The sequence below is a fragment of the Mya arenaria genome, chromosome 16 (assembly GCF_026914265.1).
Source record: "Mya arenaria isolate MELC-2E11 chromosome 16, ASM2691426v1".
Classification (NCBI taxonomy): Eukaryota; Metazoa; Mollusca; class Bivalvia; order Myida; family Myidae; genus Mya; species Mya arenaria.
The window spans coordinates 46,488,535-46,513,345 of record NC_069137.1 but is presented as its reverse complement, the minus strand read 5'-3'; the positions used below and the strand labels follow the sequence as shown (position 1 = coordinate 46,513,345).

The window sequence follows — 24,811 nt, the reverse complement described above, 5'->3', positions numbered from 1 at the left end:
ATGCATTCGTCCCTGTGATGTTATCGTCGGCTAACTCCACTATCGCCTCCAGCTCTGTGTAGCTTTGAGCAAATATTAAGCAGAATAAGCAAACCGAATTAAATATATTACAACCTTCAAGGAACAAAAAAGGTACATAACAAATACCCCATCCACGTACTGAAATTCAAATTGCATCGTGCCTTTAAACAGGGCTTATATTTGAATTGTTTACTTTAGGGCTTCTCCCTCAATGTTTTGTCGATGAACAATTCTACAATAAACCAAATCGATGGTTTCAATGAAGATATATTGTACATAAATATATGAAAATGGGGAAAAAGGCTTTATCTCAATAAAGCGTCTGTAAACGTAGGATTCAGTCTTAAATCAGTTCAAATGAGATTTTTTTTGGTCTTTTTACAGGCAAAGATTAGATAGTTGTATGCATTTAACAAATATGACACTTATGTCGACAGTACGATAAACGAACATATAACCCTAAAGGGAAATATCTGGTGTACATATGCTTTCCTATTTACATTTACATCACATCTGAAATGATCGGATGTCACGACATAAATGTTTGCAAAACGATGTATTGCGTCATTACATGAATTGCACATTAAAATAGAACACGATGCTAGTGCCTTGCAAACTGTATAGTTTATCAAAGACCGGCGATATGGTCGTCATCACATGTAGAACTCTTATCTGTATTCGTCATTTTATATTAATTATGCAGCAAAGCTGTGTGTGTGTTTCCTAAACGCTAAACCGCGGATATACACGAAATATTTCAACAAATTTGAAAACACGGGTAATGTGAATACTTTTATTAAAGTTTGCTTAGCTCCAAAATGGCCAAGCCTAAAATGTTTTTTGATCAGGCTGTTTTTCCTTCTTCTAATCGTGCATATTTTTCAGAAGTAATAACTGAGCCTTAGAATATGACAGCAATACTGGTGGGAATAACCATTATATGGATATGTGCGAAGAATGTTGGTAAGTCTTTTGAGATTCCAACTCAGTGAAGGTTGTTGGTTTGCGAGCATTGTTAATGATAGAGTGGTGCACACAGTTAGGCCAAAGACCTCTTACTCCCGATGTAATTTAATGTAACAAAGTGAAAGTATGTAAGATGTCTGTCTTTGAACTATTTTGTTGTACCTTTTAAGAGCTAGCGCCTTTGTTTCGGCTTGATCTATTCAAGGGTACGTTTGTATCAGGCCGTTGATATATTGAAATCACTTCATCAATTTATTTTATTTTTTTCATTCGTCATTTTTTCATGTTAATGGTGGCCTTGATAAGGATTATAATTTTTAACTTTGAAATGACTTTAAAATGTTGGGGTGCGGTTCATGACCGAGAAACTATTTAAAGCACTAAGTAGAATCGTGTTACATTGAACTCGTGTTTCACGGACCTTTCCTAGGCGGCAATCCACTAATTTATCGTCTAATTTGAAGCGCCTGTTGCCTGTCTGTAGTGCTTTTACCTGTGTTTGTTATGTTAAAAGTCTATATCTCAACTTTATTGCCGTTTGGGCATTGCGCCTTTTAACAGGTTTTTTTTTTCTGTATTTTGACTATTTGGACTGTCTCTGTATTTCCATTGTATTATTAAGTAATAAGTAACACGAGCTCGCTCGACGCACAGTAGCTGATCATAATATATAACCTTAGCCTTCCGTGCTGACATTTACTATAAATGACACTTGAGATATCATGACAATGTATTAAGTGCATAATAATGTTCAATTTTATAGGTGCCTTGCAATGTCATTCCTGCGACAACGCACCGAACATAACGGATTGCAATCAGACGGTTACGTGCAAACAACATCAGGTACAAAATATATTTTACACCCAACTTTTCTGTACTAACATTATTGCATTTAATGTCGCATGTAGTATTGGAAAAGTGCAATAGGTCAAAAACTGCGTACAGAATAGTTAAAATTAAATAACCATAACTCACACTTCTTTGTTAAACGTTTTTTTGATGACCGAGATCTGGCATTTTTCGTCTGTAAATCTTATCAGTCGGTATTCGAACGTTCCTCACCTGTAAATGGCGTTTCTCTTATCTGATCGGAGTGCATTACTAAACCATGCAGTGCAACCAAGATAAGGTACGTTAACAATACCAATTCAACTCTATACCGTCATTAACAATTAGCAACTAAGAAATGAGAAGTTGTCCGGTACGCGCAGTGAATAGCGCCACCTTTCTCATCAAGGCGACCTGGGTTTGATTCCAAAGGTCACCGAGCCAGATAAATGGGTTTTCTCCAGATACGCCAGTTTCCCTGACAACACAAGTCCACACTCTCTTACAACATCGTGCCAGCAAGAATGACCTGGTTTAAGAAATCGTAACTTTCTTCACAATCGTTGTTTAATATATATGTCTAAAGGAGAAGAACATACAGTCGAACCCGTCCTTTCGATCTCCCAGGGACCGGTGTTAATACTACGAGTCCCGGAAAAGTCCAGCCAAGCAGAAATGGTTACTTTCAGTAACAGAAATGCTGCCACTTGCTGCCAGTTTGAGCTAAAGTATAATTCTTCGAGCGAGCCAAACGAGTTTGGACTGACGAGGTTCGACTGTAATATGATCACGGAATGATGATATGTCTTTTTTCAGTCCTGCTCCACGTTTGTTTCACAAGGACCAACGAAGACGTTTACACTGGCATGTATGGATAATCAGGTATATATCCAATCTACTTGCATTTGCTTTGATGGAAATCGACGGTTACGATCAATTAATTTATAACAATTATTATTCTATGACAAACCCAAATATCATACTATTTAAAACATTACAAGTATTTTTTTTCATAGTACATGTAAAAGATTCTGCAAACATGATTCGCCGATTGTTAGGACCTTTGTTGAAGTAACAACGTTAAAAACTTCATCGCTGCATTATTGTTATATTTTAAACGTGGAGTATGTTTTGATGGATTCATATATTATATCAAACAAGTACAGCTGAAACAGCTGTCTCAAACCTTATTTCAAATACCACTCTTTACAAGAGTATTTTTATTAAAGTTGCACTCTCACAGATTTACCATTTTTACAACTGTTTTATATTTTTGTTTTGGAAAGAGAAAATTTTTGCGTCAATATCTACAAACCAATGATATAAGATTGCTGACAAACAATTAGATCGTAGATTTTCATATTTCCGTACGAAAAGTAATGTTTTATAGCTTAAACCATTACTAACGGTTTAAGAAAAATGCAGAAAACATCATTTTTGAAATCAAATATAAAAATGTGCGATCTATTTTTTATTGTCAGCAGTCTTATATCACTGGTTTCCATGGATTTTCGCAAAAATTGGCTCATTCCAAGACAAAAAAATACAACAAATTGTCAAAATGTTGAGTCTGTGAGAGTGCAGCTTTAATGAGAATATACTTGTAAGGTGTCCTTGCGGTAAGTAAGATTATTTATTGTTATTACTAAACAAGAACACATAATACTAGATCGTATCAATAATACCATGCTGGTCTTATAAGTCATCGATTTTAAAATGCAATTATCATAAATATCAATATCAATTAATACATGTCAACGCATATCGGACAATCGATTCAATAAGCTTTCGACAAAAAAAGAATGAGCGAGAAACTCATATAAATGTTTACGAACCGTCAAAAACTGAATTCTTCTCATTCACAATAAAATACTCATTAGATAGTCTAACTACTCAGAACACGAGATCTGTATTTGTAAGATTGCCCAATAATATTATTCCCTGATATGTCAACGGAAGCCTTGCATACACTTCTAATTTAAAATAAATATTGAAAAAATTGTCTGCTTAGTAATGATTAGAGTTAGGTGTTCTTCTATATGATCGAGCCATGGAAGCAATAAAGCAAAGCGCGTCGAGCCAACGAGGTTTGACTGTACTCCTGTAATTACAACTGTCCTCTTTTCAGTTATGTCAAAGAGATCCCGGTATAATCGGCAAACGTCAAACCATGGCATGCTACGAATGTTGTGCCAGCGATTTGTGTAACATCCGTTTGTGTTCTTACCTGCCACGTAAATAATTGTACCTCTGTTTATTTACAAAAAAAAACATTTTAAATACAATATTTATGAAAAAAACTACAGAAACAACCTCAGTGGCAAAAAGTTTAAACATAAACCCTGTTAAGTGGCACTGGGCAAAAGCCAAAGATATATAACACAAAATCACAAACAAGAAACCTAGAAGAACAGCACAAAACTCCACAAACAGCACAGTGCATACATACTTTATATAAAAAATAGTTATGTTTATCAAGAATTGTTAGGTACCGCCTTGGAACTGTCAGTAAAATGTATATTGACTGGGAGTTTAAACCAGTTTATATGCACAAACCTCACTCTTATCCCAACAATCCTTAATAAAGGTAAAACGCAAAAGGTAAATTTTATCAAAGTATGATAAACTACCCCATGAATATACGTACTATTATACGATTTTGTTAGATATATCGTTGCATATGTTGTATACATAAAGTACACTCAAGTTTGTTTGTGAGAACAGGTTATATTTAATCATGATACATTTTCAGCCTCTGCTTGTCAAGACGACGAATCGTTTGATTGCCCGCGGGCTAACACTCATTTTGGAATTTGCAATAATATCGACGAGGCAAAGAAGATATGTCCTAACTTTTGTGGAATTTGCCCAGTTGGTAAGTCAAAATATTTTGCAAAGCTTAATTTTACATATGTATAAAGAAATTATAATACGGGTAATGGTAATGTTTTGAACAAAACAGTCCGTGAATTAACAGAACATAAGCCTTCGTAATGGAATGTCCAGACTCCACTGCGTCACTATGTTTTCAAAGGAAACTAAAGCCTCAGATAATCGGCAATCATTAGAAACAAGAAACCCATATTGGCTTAAATTTGATTTTTTTGTTACTTCCAGATGGTCAGTGGACAAACTGGAGTGAATGGACTGCATGTGACGTCACATGCGACCAAGGCAACAACACACGCATGAGAACATGTACCAACCCGGAACCAAAGAACAACGGCAGTGACTGTGTAGGCGATGCCAATGAATATAAACGTTGCGACCGCGAACCTTGCCCTGGTATGTTTTGATATCTAACAATACCTATATTCTCTTTTATAGAACAATGTACCTCACTGATATTTAGGTAATTGTGTGTAAAAGTGCAACAGAATTGCCTCAGTTTCGCAAAAGTATTCAATTTACCAACGGTCAATACATTGACTCGTTAACCACATAGCGGTCTGGAATGGCTTTATCTCTTGGATGTTTTGACCCAATTGCATTCTTCAATACAATATCGTAATGTATTTTGTTTAATCAGGTATTTCATTGGTGGAGCAAAAATGTGATTGAAAATGTTCTAGATTGTTCTATGCATAAATCATGACTTTCGCCTACTCGACAAGTACTTTTCTTTTCTTAAATGGTTCCTGAAATGAATAAAAATATGAACTAACTGACTTATTAAGCATTAAAGTATCATTATGGTAGAAAAAATCGTATCTGTTTTAAGTTCACGGTGGTTGGAGTACTTGGTTACCATGGGGATCGTGTTCGGTGTCCTGTGGAATTGGCATTGGCAGTCGAGATAGGACATGCACTAATCCAAAACCGGAGCGATTTGGTGACCACTGCTTTGGCAAGCCGCAGGAAAGCAAAATTTGCACTTCCCGCCCATGTACAAGTATGAATATTAGTGTTACTTTTTTCTCGTAAGGTTGTGATTTGCTTACAAATATTAAGATGGCACTACCCTTGTTTTTTATTAGATGAATTTGATACCCTATGTGATATCCACCTTTGTTGTTGTCAATACTAGGTATGAAACCTTCTTCCAGCAATACCTGGCCACAATATCACGAAAATACTCAAGTACAATCTCAATCTCAGTCTCAACTGTTTTTATCAAACTATGTAGCATCATATGATTCAAAATTGTAAATGTTTTACCATTTTTAAAATTGTGTTCCCTCATTCATTATGGTGATATAGAGAAATATTTTGGTCAATATTTTATAAAAAACAAACAAACTAAGAGCAAAATTGTACATGGGTCCAAATATTTTTTTTCAGTATTACTCAAATACATTTTGTGCTGTAGAAATATTTTTTTAGAATATTGAGCAATCATGTTAATCAACATAATGCATGTGAGAATGCGCTTTAAAAATAGTAAAATATTAGTATTTGTATTAGTACATTTTTTTAAATGTCATACTGTAATTTGGAAAAATGAGTAGAGACTGAGATTGAAATTTGACTTAAGTATTTTCATAATATTGGGACCAGAACCTTAACTTTATTCCAATAAGACCTGTTCTTAAACCTTTTCAATAATACTCAATCAAAAGAAAATTTGCAAACTGATTTTTCAATCATACTAAAACAAATAACGACATTAAACATGTTTAATATGTATCTGAAGCGTTATAAAGATCGGAATGACGTAATAAATAAATAGGAGAGAACGTTGTATATATACTAGCAGTATTAATCAAGCTAATGATCATCATATCACCAAACTCGTGGTCATTCAAAATCAAATTTTATTGAATATGTGTATTTTTTATAAAAACTCGCCAAGAATCATTTCATCAATTTTAGAAAAACTAGCTTAATATATTCCATATTTAACCACCACTCAGGTAAATTGTAAACGCTTCTATGCTTGATACCTTTCATATTGATTTTTTGTATTTAGTTTGTTTGGTACTTTTTAGATGGCATGTGGTCTGCATGGGAACAATGGGCGCCATGTCCGGTCACGTGTGGGTTTGGTGTTACAGCACGTGACAGAAAGTGCAACAATCCCGCGCCATCTTTGTTAGGTCAACAATGTGATGGACACGATAGAGATTGGCGGAGTTGTAGACGGCGAAATTGTCCAAGTAATTACTTAATTATATGGTTTATTACTTTTTTGACTCGGAAGACGTCCTAGCGGTACTTTAAAATATTCGTAAAATGCTGACGTATTTTGTATTTAACGAAACGTTGTTTCAACAGGTTAAAACATTTAAACATACGTTAAAACATTAAATCCCAATCATTTGATAGTTGAAAACTGTCTTGACATCCGGGATAGGATGACCGGAGCTTCCTCGGGAGTTTTTACCATTTCAACACCCGTGACGAGGACATCCATACAAGTCTACTGCAATATGGATACTGCGGGCGGTGGATGGACTGTAATTTTTATAACTTTCTTAAGAAGTTTAATTGCATATTGAAATTTCTTATATTTCAGAAGAAATAAGCAAAAAGATTAACTGATATGAATTGTTATTGAGCTACATTCTTGAAATCTTTAATTAATAAACAAACCATGTAAGAACTGTCACACACAATAGTTTGTCATTGTGTAAAAAGTGATATTTCTTCAGGTATCGTCCCACTTGAACAGAGATTTCCCGATGAATAATGTTGTGTTAAATATCTTGCATTATAATATCAAATTTACGTTCATGATAGAAACATTTGTGTGTTTTTTTGTTTAGGTTTTCCAAAGGCGTTTCAATGGGTCTCTTGATTTCTACAAAAGATTTCAAGACTATGAAAATGGCTTTGGATCCGCTGATGGAGAACACTGGTTAGGTAATAAGACAATGAAAAATAAAAGGACAAGCCTAGATTTCATTTTTTAAAATATTTTCTGTAAAAGGCACAAGGCATGTTCCCAAACGACAATGAACTATAGATTCAAACATATTAACAACATGTACACAGATACAAACACCAAGACACATTAAAAACAATACACAAATAAAAACACCACAACCAAACCATACCTTCATCCAAATTGCTACTGTTAAATGAATGGATTACCGCCTTGGAGCTGTCAGTAAAACAGGAGTTCACTGGAAACTCGAATCTACTGCGGTTAGTTTACTTTTGTGAACTGTTAGAAAACTAAATACGATGTTGTTGAAGTTTGTTGCTGGTGTCTCTATCTCTGCTGCGTTCGATGGTCGTAACAACATGTTCTCTATAAATCATTCTTTCTATATCTACCATGTACTCTTTATAACATGTACTCTATCTTTGTAGGCTTGATAAACGTTAATGAATTGACAACCGTTGGAACGAATGAACTTCGAATTGATATAATGGATGTAAATGGCACAAAGGCTTTTGAAGTTTATTCGGATTTTCTAGTTGAACAGGGCTCAAATTATACACTTCATCTAGGAGCTAGGACGCTACATAATGCAAGTAAGTATTTATGCTTAATCGTTATATGTCCCCGAAGACCGGCATGTAATAATGAGATCGTATGTCCGTCTGGCAGTCCGTACGTTTTCACGTTTTCTGATCATTTGCAAATATTTAGGCATAGGGACATCGTTCCCGGTGTCAAGACCACCGTTGAAGCCTGTGTTGGAATCAAATGATAAAAGGTCAAGGTCGTCATGTTGTCGTCTTCGATTTATAAATGAAGAATGCTGATAGCCAAGAACCTCAAATATGGTGGGAAGCTTGGTCATGATACATATATACTACATGTATATGTATGTATATATTAGAAACCATTTGTATACACACTTCAAATAGAGTTATTAAGTGCGAGTATATTTTGTGTCTTCATTTTCTTTTAATGTCATATTCGCACCATTTAAGATGTTTATTCAAACTCGTATTCAATTCAAGTGAAAACATTGATGTTTTGTAATGCGAAATATTACAAATAAACGTTAAACGAGCACACATTGACATCCACACCCTTTTTCTGTAACTTATATTAGTTTTTATACTCTGCTCTTTAAAGGTGTCTGTGATCAATATATCCAATCTTTGTGGAAAGGTTGGCATGAAATTATGATAGAAACTTAAGGCTATCTGCCAATATAGGCCAATATACTAATGGCTTACTGTCTTAGGAGGCATTTCGTTCAGATTGGTCACGTTCCTGTAACAAATTGTGTTTAAGAATTCGATTTAGACTTCTTTATGCATAGGTCATCACTTATAAACTAACTAAGCAAAGGTAATGCAGTTGTTACTATTCTTTATTCGGGTCTTATACATGTACATTCCCATACAAAAACATACATCTGAAATTCGTTTACCTAAAATAAAATATCATAAGAACAGCAGAATTTTGTCACTGATTTTACATCACCGATAATGAGCACTTTTTTCAGTGTCTGGAAACTTTACCATGGTCGACAAAACGTATGGCGAAAATGGAATGCCGTTTAGTGCAAGCGACAAGGACATGGATGAATGTCGATACTCGTGTGCACAAACTAGTAAGGGCGGCTGGTGGTATAATAATTGTGTAACAAAAAATCTGAACGGATTATACAACTCCAATTCACATGACCAGTCTGTTTTCGATTTAAGCTACAACTATCCTGAGCGCATTCGACTTCGTGAAACAAAAATGATGTTTCGCCAGGTTTTGGTTTAAATATCCTGTCAAAATAAACCTTGACAAGTGTGTTATGTTAAGTCGCTGTAAGATCAAAGATAAGACTTACTAAATTGAGACATCTAGATCATTTATGTACGTTTAATGGCTATATAAGCTTGTAATACCGCCTATATGGCACATTCTTGTCTTTTAGCTTTCGTACACTATTTAAATTAATCAATAAACTTATATCTAAATAAAATAAAACATCTTATTGTCATTGAACCATGAGTTTGGTAAATTCTACAAATTATAGTCGAATTATTACTCTAAAAAACACATGTTCTAAACATTGTCATTGGTGTTCCATATCGTTTTGGTTATCATAGTCATAAAGACAAAGGTTCTCAATCACGCTAGAGTAACATAGTCCGGTATTTTACTCGAGAGAATGTGTTTACCGCTTTATTGAAATGGGTGAGTATCTTTTTCTTGAGTGTTTAATAAAGCGGTTGCCATTTCAAATCGATTCAGCAGTCTCTGGATTGGTGGATACTAATCGAGTACCGCGTATCAATGTAGTTTTGTATGGAGGAGGTTGAACTTTGATGCCTTGATGAGTTTGATCAGTTTACAAATGAATATATATATATATTGTTGGTGTTGTATCTGGTAATTGACATTGATGAACGCTCTATACAAAGGACATTCATCAGCTAATAGTTTGAACCTAGTTTTTGCTGAGGCCTTTCGGAGAAAAGATAATTGAGGTAATGGTAAATTAAAGCTTATGTCAAAATTAATCAAAGCATTAGAGTAAGATGATAAGAGCATCATCTGCCTACGGAACTGAAAACAAAAATGTCAAAAGTTCGATATCTTTTAGACCGTCTATAACCAGCACATTCATTTTTTAGAAGTTCAGCATTGTCAGGTATTGAAATTATAGTATGATTTTAGAAACAAGACAAGTATCATTTTTTTAAATAACAAGCTCCGTATGGAGCTGTCTTTATATAGCCGGATGTTAATCCGCCTATTTATTTGTACGTTCACTCTGAGCTGTGTTCCCAATTTACGCCTTCTGTAATATCCATGCTTGGACCCGCCTCTGCTCTTAAAATCTTCATATGTGATTGGATTTGATTCACCTCGATACAAAATGAGTATGATACAACAGGAATAACGGAGGAGATAACTAGCTCTTTTTAATCCTTGCCATTTATAGCATAATGCACCAAAACAGTGGTGAATACTGTTTCAGTCCTAACTAGTTCTGAGTTTGCCCAGATTTAGTATGTTGCTTCCACACCACTATAAATATGTTGTGTTATACTGTCGTTGATATGACCTGCTTGGTGTTGGGAATCAAAACATATACCTCCGGTGTTTGACGCCTTAAAACTGAGGTATTATATTTTCATGTATTGTTGTATATTAGAAACACGATGGGGACATGTTAAACCGTTGAGATACAGATTAATAAAGTAAGACATTGGCAAAATATCTCAAGGTCAAGTTAGAAGCTAAGCATGTTTTATATGTTCGTATATATTTTCCGATTAATATGTAAATTTGAAAATACAGACATGATATCGAGTAATACAAAGCATGTTTATAATTCACATCCATTTTTGGAAACTCATTATTGCAATGACTTAATTCAGGAATTATATTTTGAAACAGTTACACTATATTAAACACCATATCAGGATAATAAGTATACGACTGCGATGAAAAATACTCGCTTTCGAAACAATATTGTACGAGGTGCAGTCAAAATGTTCCCGGACTGGTTATATTTTGCACACTTTTGACGTCTGACTATGACGATACTTGTCACACATATATCCTAACAACATTTTTACATTTTGTAAGCAGAATTAATTACATAGCATCCATATTTTGATAGAAAAATATGTTCATTGTAGTATATAACCTACGCTACGGATCAGTTTGAATTATCACCGATTACGAAATTGTTTTCACTATTATTAACATTATAAATGCAATATTTTGGCGCCGTTTCATCATGTAAATTTACATGACGTCTCACTAACGTCTTTTCTAAACATACGTCCAAAACAAACATCATCGCTTACAAATTATTGAATAAGTATGCATTGTCTGAAGCCATGAAAGATATCGCCGGTGTGGAAACGTCAACGTCATCCGAGCGAACGGAGCAACGAACAGTCATTAACTACTTTGCGAGAGCGGGAATGAAACCAAATGACGCATGGAAATTTATAAATCTGGTAAATGTTTCCGGACACTCATATTTGACTGGCACAAGCATTTTCGGGACGGTCGTGACGACATAACTGACAATAATGGAACAGGATAGTGGCAGTTCGACACAATGCGGCGTGTCATTTTCGTAGATCGGCGGAAATCGATCAATGATATAGCTGATGTGTCGGATTTAGCCATGGGAATATACACAACATTTTGACAATTATTTATTTATAATTGATTCCAGGCATTTCTTATGATATGATTTGGGTTCACATTGAGTTAACATATGTTTGTGACAATTAAGACGTGTAGAGACATCTTACGAACTCATGGGAAAGAAACACCCGGACTGCGAAATTTGATATTTCATCCAGACAATGCTCCTGCACTTCTGGCTGAAGACTCATTACTAACAATAGATTTTTGGGTGTATGAGAGACTGCATTATCGGACTTGTCGTGTCGACCTAGCGCCTTTGGACTATTGTGTATTTCCAAGATTATAGGCCGACTTACAAGGTATCAGATTTGAATCGGCAGAAGAAATGAAAATTGGCGTCAGGTCGGCGGTTATGAAGCAACTGCGAAAAGGGGTGGTACGCAGACATTTTTAAAAGTGGGTAGATTGGCACAGAAAATGTATTGAATTTCAAGGGCAATATACTTTGAACACATTGACTAGCATACAAGCGCCTACATTGACGTAATTTCATTAGTGAACGTCAACAGTGCGTCATTTCCGTACGAAGTGATCCGTACAGTGTGAGTTATGTTAATTTGCTATGTAAAAAATGATTGTTTTATGTGTGATTAAAAGTTAATATATGTACAGTCATGTAGAATATAAATTCTGCTTTAGTTTGATGCAATTTTATTTTTTCAAATCCCAAAAATGACAAAAGTACAAAGGCAGTCCGGGAACTTTTTGACTGCACCTCGTACAATTTAAGTTAAGATAAGAAAACAGAATATTTATCCTATATCCAGTTGGCTTATATCGTAATAAATAGCATAAAAGTATGTTTGTTTTGAATAACATGGTTTGTCACGTTGGCTTTACATTTTCTTTGCAATTACATACTAGTATCATTTCTTAACCGGTTAATACAGTACTATGATTGGACGTATATAAAACAGGTATCAGATACAAGTTAAACATTCAAAATGTATAAGTGATAAGTACCTAGAGAATGATGTATGCAGTAAAGGTGAAATGTTAATAACTGCATTGCATTTAGTTTAACAAATAATGTTTAATCATTAAAAACAACTCATTGTACAACAAATATCCGTGAAGTTGTTTATATCGCTATAAACTGTTTTGTTACGTAAAAATCTACAACTTTGCCCGTAGTGCATTACTACAGTAGGTTGCGCTTAACACGAAATGCCTTTTAAAAAATTGTGATAAAACAATAGAAACTGAGGGTCAAGCCAAGTAGTCAAACGTTTAAGCAACAGCTTACTTAACATACAAAGTCTAAGGCCTAAAATACATCGAACGAGATACACTAATCGTACAAACATCACAGCTCGACCATTCATGCACTTAAAAGCTTTTATATCACATGCCGAGATTACAACCCTGAAACGGTCAGTGATAAACGAGCTGACGGGTAATGTAAGCTATTTCATGCGCGCAAAACCAAACAATTGGGACAACATATATCCTAAAATAATCATATTTATGTCATGTGCAAGGCAAAGATAAAATCATTTTTTCACTGAACCTTAATCAGAAGTGACCCCATCATGATGTATGTACACATCTCTATTTCTTGTCTTGGGGCGCTATGTTTATGTCGTGGATTATGTTTTCAGATTTATGTATTGAGTCTTCGGACAAGGTCTTAGTTGAGGTATTGATAGCTTCTCATGTGACAGTAGTTTCCATTGTATTCTTTTTATAAAACATTAAAACTTTTCAAAATGTGAGCATTGCAAACAGAACAATGTAAACATATCCGATATGTTTGAGTGTAATTAATCTTCTACGTGGATAGATATAAGGGAATGGTAATAAGTATTAATGAGCCGATTGTTCAGAACTTAGTTAAAGTTAACAACGTGATTAACAACATCGTTGGTGAATTTTAAACGTTAACTAATTGATGATGTCCTCATGTATTTAGATATAATCAAGTTCAGATGTAACAGTTGTCTCAAATTTTGTTAGAAATACTGCAGTCCACAAATGCATCCAGAGCAATCACGATTAGAAAGTTAATAACGATGACGTTAACGACATTGCTAACTTTAACAGTCTTCTAAACAATCGGACCTATGATTGTTAACAGCAATGCATTAGCGGAATTAATTGCGAAATTGATGTCATTATCGGGGAATGAACGAAAAAGGGCTGGTCCAAGTACTAAAATGTACCTCGACCAGTCCAATTGCGTAAAACTATTGTAATTATATAAAATAATGATTCCCCATAATGACATAAAACCCGCAATTCATTACTTATATTATTACCAAAAGTTCATTATTTCATTCAAGAATTGTTAAAGCATTACTTCATTTCATTTAAGAAATTTCTTCAGTAATCCTTTCTTACCGGAAACATTTTGTCAAGTGACGTCACAATAACGCGGGAAAAGTTCAAAAACTTGAAATCACTTGTATACGTAAAATTGAAACAATTATGACAACACTTCACTTAACATATCATAAATTAACACTTTCTAAAATGTTGATTTAGATTTTACGGGACTTACTGAGACAATACCAACAATAAAAAGATGAACATTTTTTATATATTATTGTTTTGCGGGAATTGCGATCCGAACATTTATCAGATGATAACCGCCATTGCCGAAAGTCAGTTCAATTAAGGGATGGAGGTGATGAACAATAATTCAATATATGTGCCAAAGCCATAAACGACTGTAACATATGTTCTTAGTATAAGTAAAACAACAACGTAAAACATCGTATACAACACGCTTATTTTGATCTAGCAAAAGATCATTGGGACATATATCAAAAGCAGTGTTCCACGGACAATATACGTATGTCTGTTTGTAATATACATTAAGGTTCTTCATTCGCCACTGTAATGTCATTGTCTGACATATAAATCCACTGTCAACTCATGGAAGACCCCAAATTCAGCTTCGAGCGAAGACAAACCTGAAGTTATCAACCATGTTTTATGTACTGCAATCATGACTATGAAATAGAGTTAAATAAACATTATATCATCCACTTAATGACTATTACATGGCATTCTCTTAAACTGCCAAACGTTATAAAACAAAGTTTCTACATCTGTTATGAAATACTGTTACATGGCAGTATACAACTTTGTTGGCGACACAAACAAAACCAACCAGGACTACAAAATCGAATCAAGATTTTAATAATTATTGAGAAAAAATAAATATATATCAACACAACTTATAAATATACTAAAAAAAACAAATCATTGTTATTTAGTTATGAGGTTCAATATTTAGCAAGCATAATTATATATCCGTTGCAACATAATGTATCTGTAGTTAGGAGTTGAGCAAATATAACGAAAGAAGATTTTATCAGATATCAAATCAAAAAGCATTTGCATTATTCCGAATATGAATGTGTACAAACTGAATCTTATATTGTGACAAAAGAGTCTACAATGTACATTGGTTTTTTGGTGATTTCAGCAATTCAGAAATATATTTGCATTTATGTAACCAAGATATGCATAATATCCACTAGTTTTCGTTATTGTATTGTATAACTTGCTAATTCTAGTTTTCAAAAGATATCACCAAGAACCATACATTGTTAATATGGTAGTCTTAGTTAAATTGTCGTCTTTTTTTCAAAAAGAGATGCAATAACTTATTGGTCCATAATGTGAAAAAATATTTTTCGTAGATGTTTGTCAATCTTTTTTGCGCAAACATTTGATACGATTTAACAGTGGCATTCCGAACCCATTTTTGCACTGTTAAAGGCCCTAAAATCAGCTAAATCAGCTCTTTTTACATGTAAATTGTATTTTCAAGGATGTTTTTATTTGATATCTCAAAGATGCAATATAATGGGAATTGTTGGTATGTTAAGGTAAGTTAAGTCATTATAATTTAAAATGATTTCAAGATATTAAATTATCCTATATAGATGTAAACTGGTCCATTAGTTCATCATTCGTAATGAAACCAATACATGCCTATATAAATAGTTAAATATAACCTTTTATATTCCCCTAGTAAACAAGCAGTCCAAAACTTAACTCAATAAAGGCACAAAGGTGAAATAGCTGGTAGGGAGAAAAACCACAGGCTGGTATGTCATGTAATTTACAACACCAAAATGCATATTATCTGAATATAGAACAGTACCCTTTGGGGATAGAATATCTATAGCATAAGACGTATGCAAGTTACTAACCATCGATAGTGAAAGTCTCTTCTAGTGTCCCCGTCTGATCTATGTTCGCCTCTGTGATGCCTTTGGCTGCCAGTTCGGCTTTCACCTTCTCTTTGTATTCAAGGTAAGCCAAAGGAGTTGGCAGCCTTCAAAAAATAAAAGTTGAAGTACAACTTTACAGGTAGCGTATAGTCATGAACAGTTAACTTCTGTGGTAACCTAATTGTGGCCGCCAAATGGATGACTCGCGGGCCACATTTACTGAATATTTTCGTTAATAATGTACAAATAAAACTAACTGCTGATACTTACAACATATCATTAAGGCATTTGAAATTTAAACGAAAACATTTCAGCCAAACGTTGGTTAAGAAAATATGATAGTGTGAACATTACATTGCAATAAATATTAATTTTAAGCATAAAAAACAACAGTGTGCCATAGAGGATCATAGGATGGAATACTTAAGTTCGACCCAGTGATGTTGCTTTGTCCTCATGTCTTAAAAATACACTGTGCCCACATCTTGTGTTATAAGATCGGGTACCAGACCCTGTGATTATTTTTTTTATATATTTGGACAATCAATATTTAGCCCAATATGTATTTCTGACATGATTCTGATAAGGCTTTCCTATCAATGTATACTAGACAATAATCAAGAAACGAAAATTAGAATAATTCATCGAACTTTAATAACAAATCATTTATATCTCATATGCCTTATTTCTCAACATCAACAGCTATGGAGGTAAAAGGCGATGTATGGAATGTCAGTGTCTGTGTTGTTAAACATGCATAAACTAACCTATGTATGGTACTGTTTTTTTTTCTGTCACATAAAAATAATCTGGCGAGAAGCACGTCATGACGGGCAGTGCAGGAAAATCAAGACGGTAAATGTTTCAACTGACGTTTGTGAACTTAGTCCAAATGGCGGTAACGTTACAAATATGGACCTCATTTACAAAAAAACTTTGAATAATTAAAAAATAACATTGCCTGGATTTATCTTTCATCCTCCAACAAATCACCGTTACACTAGGAGTAAATAAGGACTGTAATATTCGAATGAAACACAAAACAAGGACAGCAATCACGGCTGCCAAATTGTAAAAGAGAAAATATTATTTCCCGTTTACTTCAAGTGTTAACACTAACTCTACTAAAATATGAATATATACATCATGTAAAACTAAACATGTTTACCAAAACTATAGTACCATGTTATACGCCATTCATAAATGTTTCTATTTACTACCGCCCTTAACTGGCTGTATAGATGCTGCATATTATTACTGTAGACTAACCAGAAATACGAATTCTTTTCCATGTCTATACACTATACATTCCTTCTTCTGACTATCGCTTTTAACATTCTTTGAACATGCTGCAAATCATTTCTGATTAAAGACTAATTAGTAATACGAACCCATAACGTTTACACGTTCGATCCTTATACAGCGAGATGCCATTCAGAACAACGTTCCCGTTTATCCCCACAGCGAACATCTGTCCACCCTTGAACGCCGCCTTCAACATCATACATAAGGCCATACCCTCCTTGCCGCCGTCCAAATTTCCTACGAATGTGCCGCCTTTGTACGGTTTACCGTGTGAAGGATGGTGTCTCTGCAATTAGGGTACAGAAGCGCGATGTCGAACATGATGACATGGATATAACAACTTTGTATAAAAATACCATGCATTATATTGGACATTTTCCATTGCCATTTAACATCACATATAAGTTGTAGTGCGTACGTGCATGTATTTGTGCGTGCATAATTTCGTGTTCGCCTGTGTGTGTGTATTTGTGTGTTGGGGTTGGGTGTGTATTCGTCTGTGTGTGTGCGTGTGAGTGCGTGTGTGTGTGCGTGTGTGCGTGTGTGTGTGTGTGTGTGTGGTTTACACCTGACACGATCAACATGTTTCCTAATGTAACAATGGAGTCACGTAGATGCGACTGTATTAGATCAGGAGTAGGGAAAAGTTATCAAACTCTTGATTTGAAGATTCAGGATGAGTTTGTTGGCTTTTCGTGGAAACGAAGGGCTCTGTTTGTTTTGCTGGTTTGGAACTGCATGTAAAAGCCGAATTACCAATACAAACTATTTTAATAAATCCCACATCCCTTTTGTAACAGTCAAGTGAATATGTTTTTACACAGCAAATACATTGTTAAATTGATTTTGTTTTTGCTTACCAAGTTTCATGATTACACAAAGCAAGCTGTTCAAGATGTTAAACAGCTCTTTCATGGCATCTTATAACGAATCAACACGACAATAAATCCCCTTGAAACATTGGTTTTAAAGCTTTAATAACAGCAATGAAAAACACCATTCTAATTTTAATAATAAATTGTGAAATCCATTAATTGATTTGATCATGAACAAATTAATGTACTCTTATATAATGCATCATTCCGTTTAAATATCGTGTAAATACTTGTTACATGTAATCTTAAACGTGAAGTTTACAACCATTATTCGAGTTTAATTAATCATTTATTCTGCAGAGAAATTTAAATAATTAACACGAAATGGCAAGGGTCATTTAAGCGCAGATTTTTTTATGTAACTGTTTTTAGTCTTGATCGAACATAGCTTTGCTCACATATTGAAATAAATGGTCTTAAGATTGACAAATTGCATCATGGGATAAGCTTCGGTAGGTTTCTTCACACTGAGATTCGATCCAGAAAAAAATGGTGCCAAGCTGGTGTACAGCCCCTTTAATATAGAATATACACATTGGTAAAAGAAACGTCAAAGAACACAATGCTACATATCTCAATATGTCAAAATACATTTATATTTTTATTTAAATTGCGAAATGTCTTCGGGCGTATCGTTTACGTCTAAATTAACACATTAGAATAGTAGCTAAATGGCATTTAAATGCAATCTATTGAATATTTAACAAGCGTATTGCATAAATGATTGCAAAAAAATGAAAGCTAAGATGTTTGTTTTGTGTGCGATATAGACCATGGAGTCAAAAACCGGCCACGTCAAACCAAAAGATGTTTGAATAATCTTACCATTAGCTCCTATGTCTAGCGCTCGGCATTAAAAGAATAGTGGTCTTGAAAATGTGAACTCAGTATTGGTTTAACCAAGGAAAGTTGTATCCCGTGTATCACTGATTTACATCGATCACGTTAGAGAACAAAGAGGTCCCTTCGAAAACAGCTAGGGTATCGCACCTTGATATCTATTTTTTTACTATGTTTCGACCAGTCTTATTATTTCTGGATTTGACTAGGTATAACATTCACTCCACTCTCATAACATTTTCAACACAATTTAACTACTAGGTTAGAGTTCGACATGCAACTTAAGTTTATTTAATCATTAACTAGTTAAGTTTTTAATAATAAGTTATTCAATTAGCTATATTTTTCTTAGACTTAATTAAGATCACTGATCCAATATAAGCCCAGACGACGTCACGGCGGAATCAAGCCATAATGCAGCCAAAAGGCGTAGGTAGACATTGATAATCTCAAATAAACAAACAAAGCATATCGCAATAAATCTTTACTTTCATGATGGGCATTGACTAGTGCATTGCAATATTTATCACATGACGCTCTACGTTGTATTGATTTACCCTGACATTGACTAAACATTTTCACGACATACGGTGTTAATTTAAACCAATTATTTTATTTTTTTGTTGAATTTCATTTGTCATTTAAAACGTATGTAAGAAAGTAAAGATTTTTACAACAAATAATTACCGTCTGAATGCCATCCGGGAATGTAAAAACCATCTCGATAGACGGGTGTGTTTCGGTCTTGATCTCAAATGTCCCAGTTGGCTGAGTCCCTTTGATACAAAATATGAATTTAAAGGGACTGTACTCCATATGATGAAAAAGCGAGAAAAAAAGAAAATTGTCGAAAACTGACATAACCTTGGTATTGAAGTGAACAATGCATTGAAACTAACTAAATAAAGTGCCGCATAGTTTACAATTAATCGCATTTTTTCGTATGTTTTCATTAAAAAAGATTACTAGGTATGTCTACCTAGTATAATTAATTCTTTTTGCGTGATTGGCTAGTCGATGTAATCACGTGATATTTTCAAGTTAGGTATACAGCTTAAATATTCAAACTTTTTAGTGTACCGCATAGTTTACAATTAATTTTTAATCGCAGTTTTTTCGAATTTATATTCATAAACATTACTAGGTATGTAATTCATAACATTAAAAATAACTGTAAAATGCGGACATAAACATGCGCTGTCTATAAATGATTCTGTATAATACGTTTGTAAGGATAACATACAGTTGAGGTATTGCTGGATGTGTAGAAACTGTTTCTGTAATTTTGCTCTTTCCTGAAAACAGACAATATATCAATAACTAGAATTATTCATGATTGGACTACATAACGCGTTTCAAACAAGACAATAATCAGTGTAAATATATAATAATATATCGTTTATCGTTTATCGTTACTTTAAAGTCTGCAAACATTTACTTTTAACTAGTACTGTCGTTCAAATAAGCATATATTTTACAAGTAGTGTCCTTCAATTAAGCATATATTTAACAAGTATTGTCCTTTATTAAGGAATTTAACAAGTACTGTCCTTCAATTAAGAATATATTTAACAAGTATTGTCCTTCAATTAAGCATATATTTAACAAGAATTGTCCTTCAATTAAGGAATTTAACAAGTATTGTCCTTCAAGTAAGCATATATTTAACAAGTATTGTTCTTCAATTAAGCATATATTTAACAAGTATTGTCCTTAAATTAAGCACACATTAAAAAGTATTGTCCTTCAATTAAACATATATTTAACAAGTATTGTCCTTCATTTAAGCATTTGTTTAACAAGTATAGTCCTTCAATTAAGCATTTGTTTAACAAGTATTGTCCTTCAATTAAGCATATGTTTAACAAAAATTGTCATTCAATTAAGAATATGTTTAACAAGTATTGTCCTTCAATTAAACATTAATTTAACAAGTATAGTCCTTCAATTAAGCATATGATAAACAAGTATAGTTCTTCAATTAAGCATTTGTTTAACAAGTATTGACCTTCAATTAAGCATATATTTAACGAGTATTGTCCTTTAATTAAACATATATTTAACAAGTATTTTGCATCATTTAAGCATTTGTTTAACAAGTATTGACCTTTAATTAAGCATATATTTAACAAATATTGACCTTCAATTAAGCATATATTTAACAAGAATTGTCCTTCAATTAAGCATATATTTAACAAGTATTGTTCTTCAATTAAGCATATGTTTAACAAGTATTGTCCTTCAATTAAGCATATATTTAATAAATATCGACCTTCAATTAAGCATATATTTAACAAGTATTGACCTTTAATTCAGGAATTTAACAAGTATTGTCCTTCCATTAAGCATATGTTGAACAAGAATTGTCCTTCAATTAAGCATATATTTAACAAGAATTGTCTATCAATTAAGGAATTTAACAAGTATTGTCCTTCAATTCAGCATAAGTGGTTTATATCTTTATTAGAGTCTCATCCATATACATACTAAAAGTTACATACAACACATAAAACAAATATGGCCATTCTATACAGAATTACAAGAGACTTTTTGACAAATACACGAAACATATTAATACAAAATAAAATACTGAATTGCTATAAAATATGTGACTGGTACTGACTGGTAAAACAACAACAACAACAACAACAACTGAACTAAACACTAATATGCCACACAAACAATTTTCGTCCATCAATGAGCATAAGATTTGCTTTAAAAGCCCATAGAAAAAAGTAAAACAAACGACTGAATACTTGCTCCCAGAAACACTAAAACAAGCAATTGAAATTGGATTTACCGACCATTATATAGGAGGAACATCTAATAACAAGGATCCAATATCATGTGTGTGACCTATTAGAATATCACAAAGTACATTAAGTAAACATCAACATACTTAAAAGTATATACATGAAAGCAATGACTATTTACACAGATAAAACTGTCTTCTCTTTAAAATATCTTTTGTATTTTGGCAAATGTTGCCTACCATTTGTACTCTCCCCAATTCGTCACTCGTCTGTGTTAAGACCGTCTCAGTGTCCAATAGCATCTAGACAAAGCATTATAGGGTTAACAAAGTCATACAGTGAAAATAAATCTTTGCCTGGGCCTTACAAATTGTTTGGTAAGGGTTACATCTTTTTCAAAAACATGTAGGCAGGGTAGGCTTTAAGTTTTATTATTTGGCTTTAAAAAAGAATTTTGATTTCATTATTTGTTGAGACCAATGTTAAAGTCATCTTCTGTATAATGCATTCAAGGTATAAAATACATATTGAAAGGCACTTAATTTTTAGTATTTCATTTTTTTTTTAAACTGACTATAAAAACGGTAGGTTCGGCGCCCATTTCGTTGAAAGGGTTGGGTTACCGAACCAAATGTTTTTTAGACCTTACACAGAGCGTATGTTTAAGGTAGGAGCATCGTGCAATAATACATAGCAACATATATCTCATCATTTAAAGTGTTGCCCGCCCACGCTTATACTTATTATATGCACATCGGTGGTCTAATTGTTTTCACATTATAGCTGTAACTGACAAAAACGATCCAGATATATGTTGTAAAATAGATCTTCTATGAACATTCTAAAAATTTGGTTCGGATGTTCGATTTAAGTACTGATTAATATGTAAAGTAAATAAAACACTTCACATATTTATGTTGTTTAGGTCCTATATAACATAACATAAACCTATTCAAACAGGAACCTGAATGAAGAATTACTGCTTGTGAAACATAGAATCAGTATTTAGACCTAGTACTAACAATATCTGTCATGTGTTTCCGTTCCGGATAGAATAGATCTGACCCGAGGGCACCTGTGTTGCCAGGTAACGAGGCTTGCCGAGTAACCGGCAACGCAGCGTGCCCGAGGGCCGGATTTTTCTATCCGAAACGGACACACATGATATATTTTTTTTTGCTAGCATACATTAAATAACATATTTTGTGAAGAAAATATATAAAAAAGGCGCATTTTTGTACATATCACCAAAAAGCGCGAGCGATGATATTTACTGACGTCATGACGCGCAGTAATTTGTATTCACTGCATACGTCAATAAGTTCCTTTGACATTACGTCTTTTAAGGGTTATTTTGTTTTGTTTTTTAAAGTTTATTTTTGTAAAGTTAATGTTAATGGAACTCATATATTTAAATTTCATAATTATGATTACATAACTTGTATTATAAAAGAAATTGAAATTATTACGTCACAGCGCCTGACTCATCTGACATGGGGGAATGCCAGATGGAGTTTTTCAGCACGGCTGAATTCACCGGAAATACCTATCCGGTGTGCTAGAAAAGTCGATTATATACAAATTTGCTGAAATTGCCTACATGAATATAATATACATGACAATTAAGCCTATTCATATATAGTTTTTCGCTGTTAAACTCGCTAAAATAAAGACGGATATTATCTGGCTAAACCATTCATACCTATGTTTAAGATTAAACAATAATTTCGTATAAGATCATTATTTAAATACTTTATTTAATATTTAATTGAGTTTATATTGTCCGTTCTACTAAAGTTTCTTTGGCATCATAAATGGTTTGAGCATAATTTAATTGAATATAACCTCAAACAGATTATACATAAGTTTGTTATAGCATTTTACTCTACCTGTTCTGATTCTTTGGCATCATAAATGGTTTAAGCATCATTTAATTGAATATAACCTCAAACAGATTATACATATGTTTGTTATAGCATTTTACTCTACCTGTTCTGATTCTTTGGCATCATAAATGGTTTGAGCATAATTTAATTGAATATAACCTCAAACAGATTATACATAAGTTTGTTATAGCATTTTACTCTACCTGTTCTGATTCTTTGGCATCATAAATGGTTTGAGCATCATTTAATTGAATATAACCTCAAACAGATTATACATAAGTTTGTTATAGCATTTTACTCTACCTGTTCTGATTTCTCTATGTCCTGTTTCGCTTTGTGTAACTCTTGTCCGTTCGTTTTTCTTAACTGAAAGCATCAAAGCGAAATTTATAGCATTTTTAATTATACTTTCAGTACACATAGACTTATGACACTGCGTTTATCGAATCACATTTATATAAATTTACTAAATATGTGACGCGTCATGAGACTTTTGGCCCGAAACCGATAGCCTCGATTTCGAGAAAAACGTGCGCAAAGTTAAAGCGTAAAAAATCCCGTGACAGGTCACATATTTGGCACTAGCCCAATGTATGGTGTTTAATTACAGACTGATTTTCATGGTTCACGATGTTTTTCTTTCCTTTGATCCTGGGATTCAATTAATTGTTTGTGTGAGGTCTCACCTTTTCTGAATGAGCTAGATCTTGGTTCACTTGTTTCAGCTCATCACTCAGTTTCTGCCTTGCCTGGAAATATGTCGAGGCCATGTAACATGACGATTATTATAGTAGAACTATATACAGTCGAAACTCGTTGGCTCGAACTCCTAGGGACGGCGAAAATAATTCGAGCCTCTAAAAATTCGAGCCAAGCTGAATTGCATACATTTAGTATCTAAATATTGGTCCTTTAAATACAGATCGAGCAAACGAGAACTCAAGTCAAGCGAGTTCGAGCCAACGAGGTTCGACAGTACCAACGATATAACTGAAAACAAATAAGTATGTGACAATATTTTCCAAGGTCATAACCTAAACATAATTTCACAAATTCAGTTATAAAATTAAAAAAGATAAATTAAATACTATAAATACTTTGTGAAAAAGTAGAGTACGTGCGTTACTTAAAT

General features: G+C 33.6%; 1 protein-coding gene and 1 long non-coding RNA gene across 2 annotated transcripts; one reads left to right on the top strand and one right to left on the bottom strand.

Annotated features, from left to right (window-relative positions):
* The first annotated feature begins 714 nt into the window (after positions 1-714).
* On the top strand, positions 715-10,672 carry LOC128221726 (uncharacterized). Its single transcript, XM_052930326.1, has 13 exons — positions 715-799; positions 907-984; positions 1,751-1,830; positions 2,632-2,697; positions 3,944-4,019; positions 4,568-4,690; positions 4,933-5,100; positions 5,537-5,707; positions 7,081-7,211; positions 7,521-7,617; positions 8,071-8,235; positions 9,165-9,272; positions 10,641-10,672. The coding sequence occupies exons 2-13, from the start codon at positions 930-932 to the stop codon at positions 10,670-10,672; spliced, it is 1,272 nt and encodes a 423-aa protein (XP_052786286.1). The 5' UTR covers positions 715-799; positions 907-929.
* Positions 10,673-19,727: 9,055 nt separating this feature from the next.
* LOC128221892 (uncharacterized) lies at positions 19,728-24,037 on the bottom strand. Its single transcript, XR_008259018.1, has 4 exons — positions 23,983-24,037; positions 22,033-22,095; positions 20,284-20,335; positions 19,728-19,816 (listed from the first exon to the last, which is right to left on the bottom strand). It is a non-coding gene; the product is annotated as an uncharacterized LOC128221892 (long non-coding RNA).
* Between the last annotated feature and the right edge of the window lie 774 nt (positions 24,038-24,811).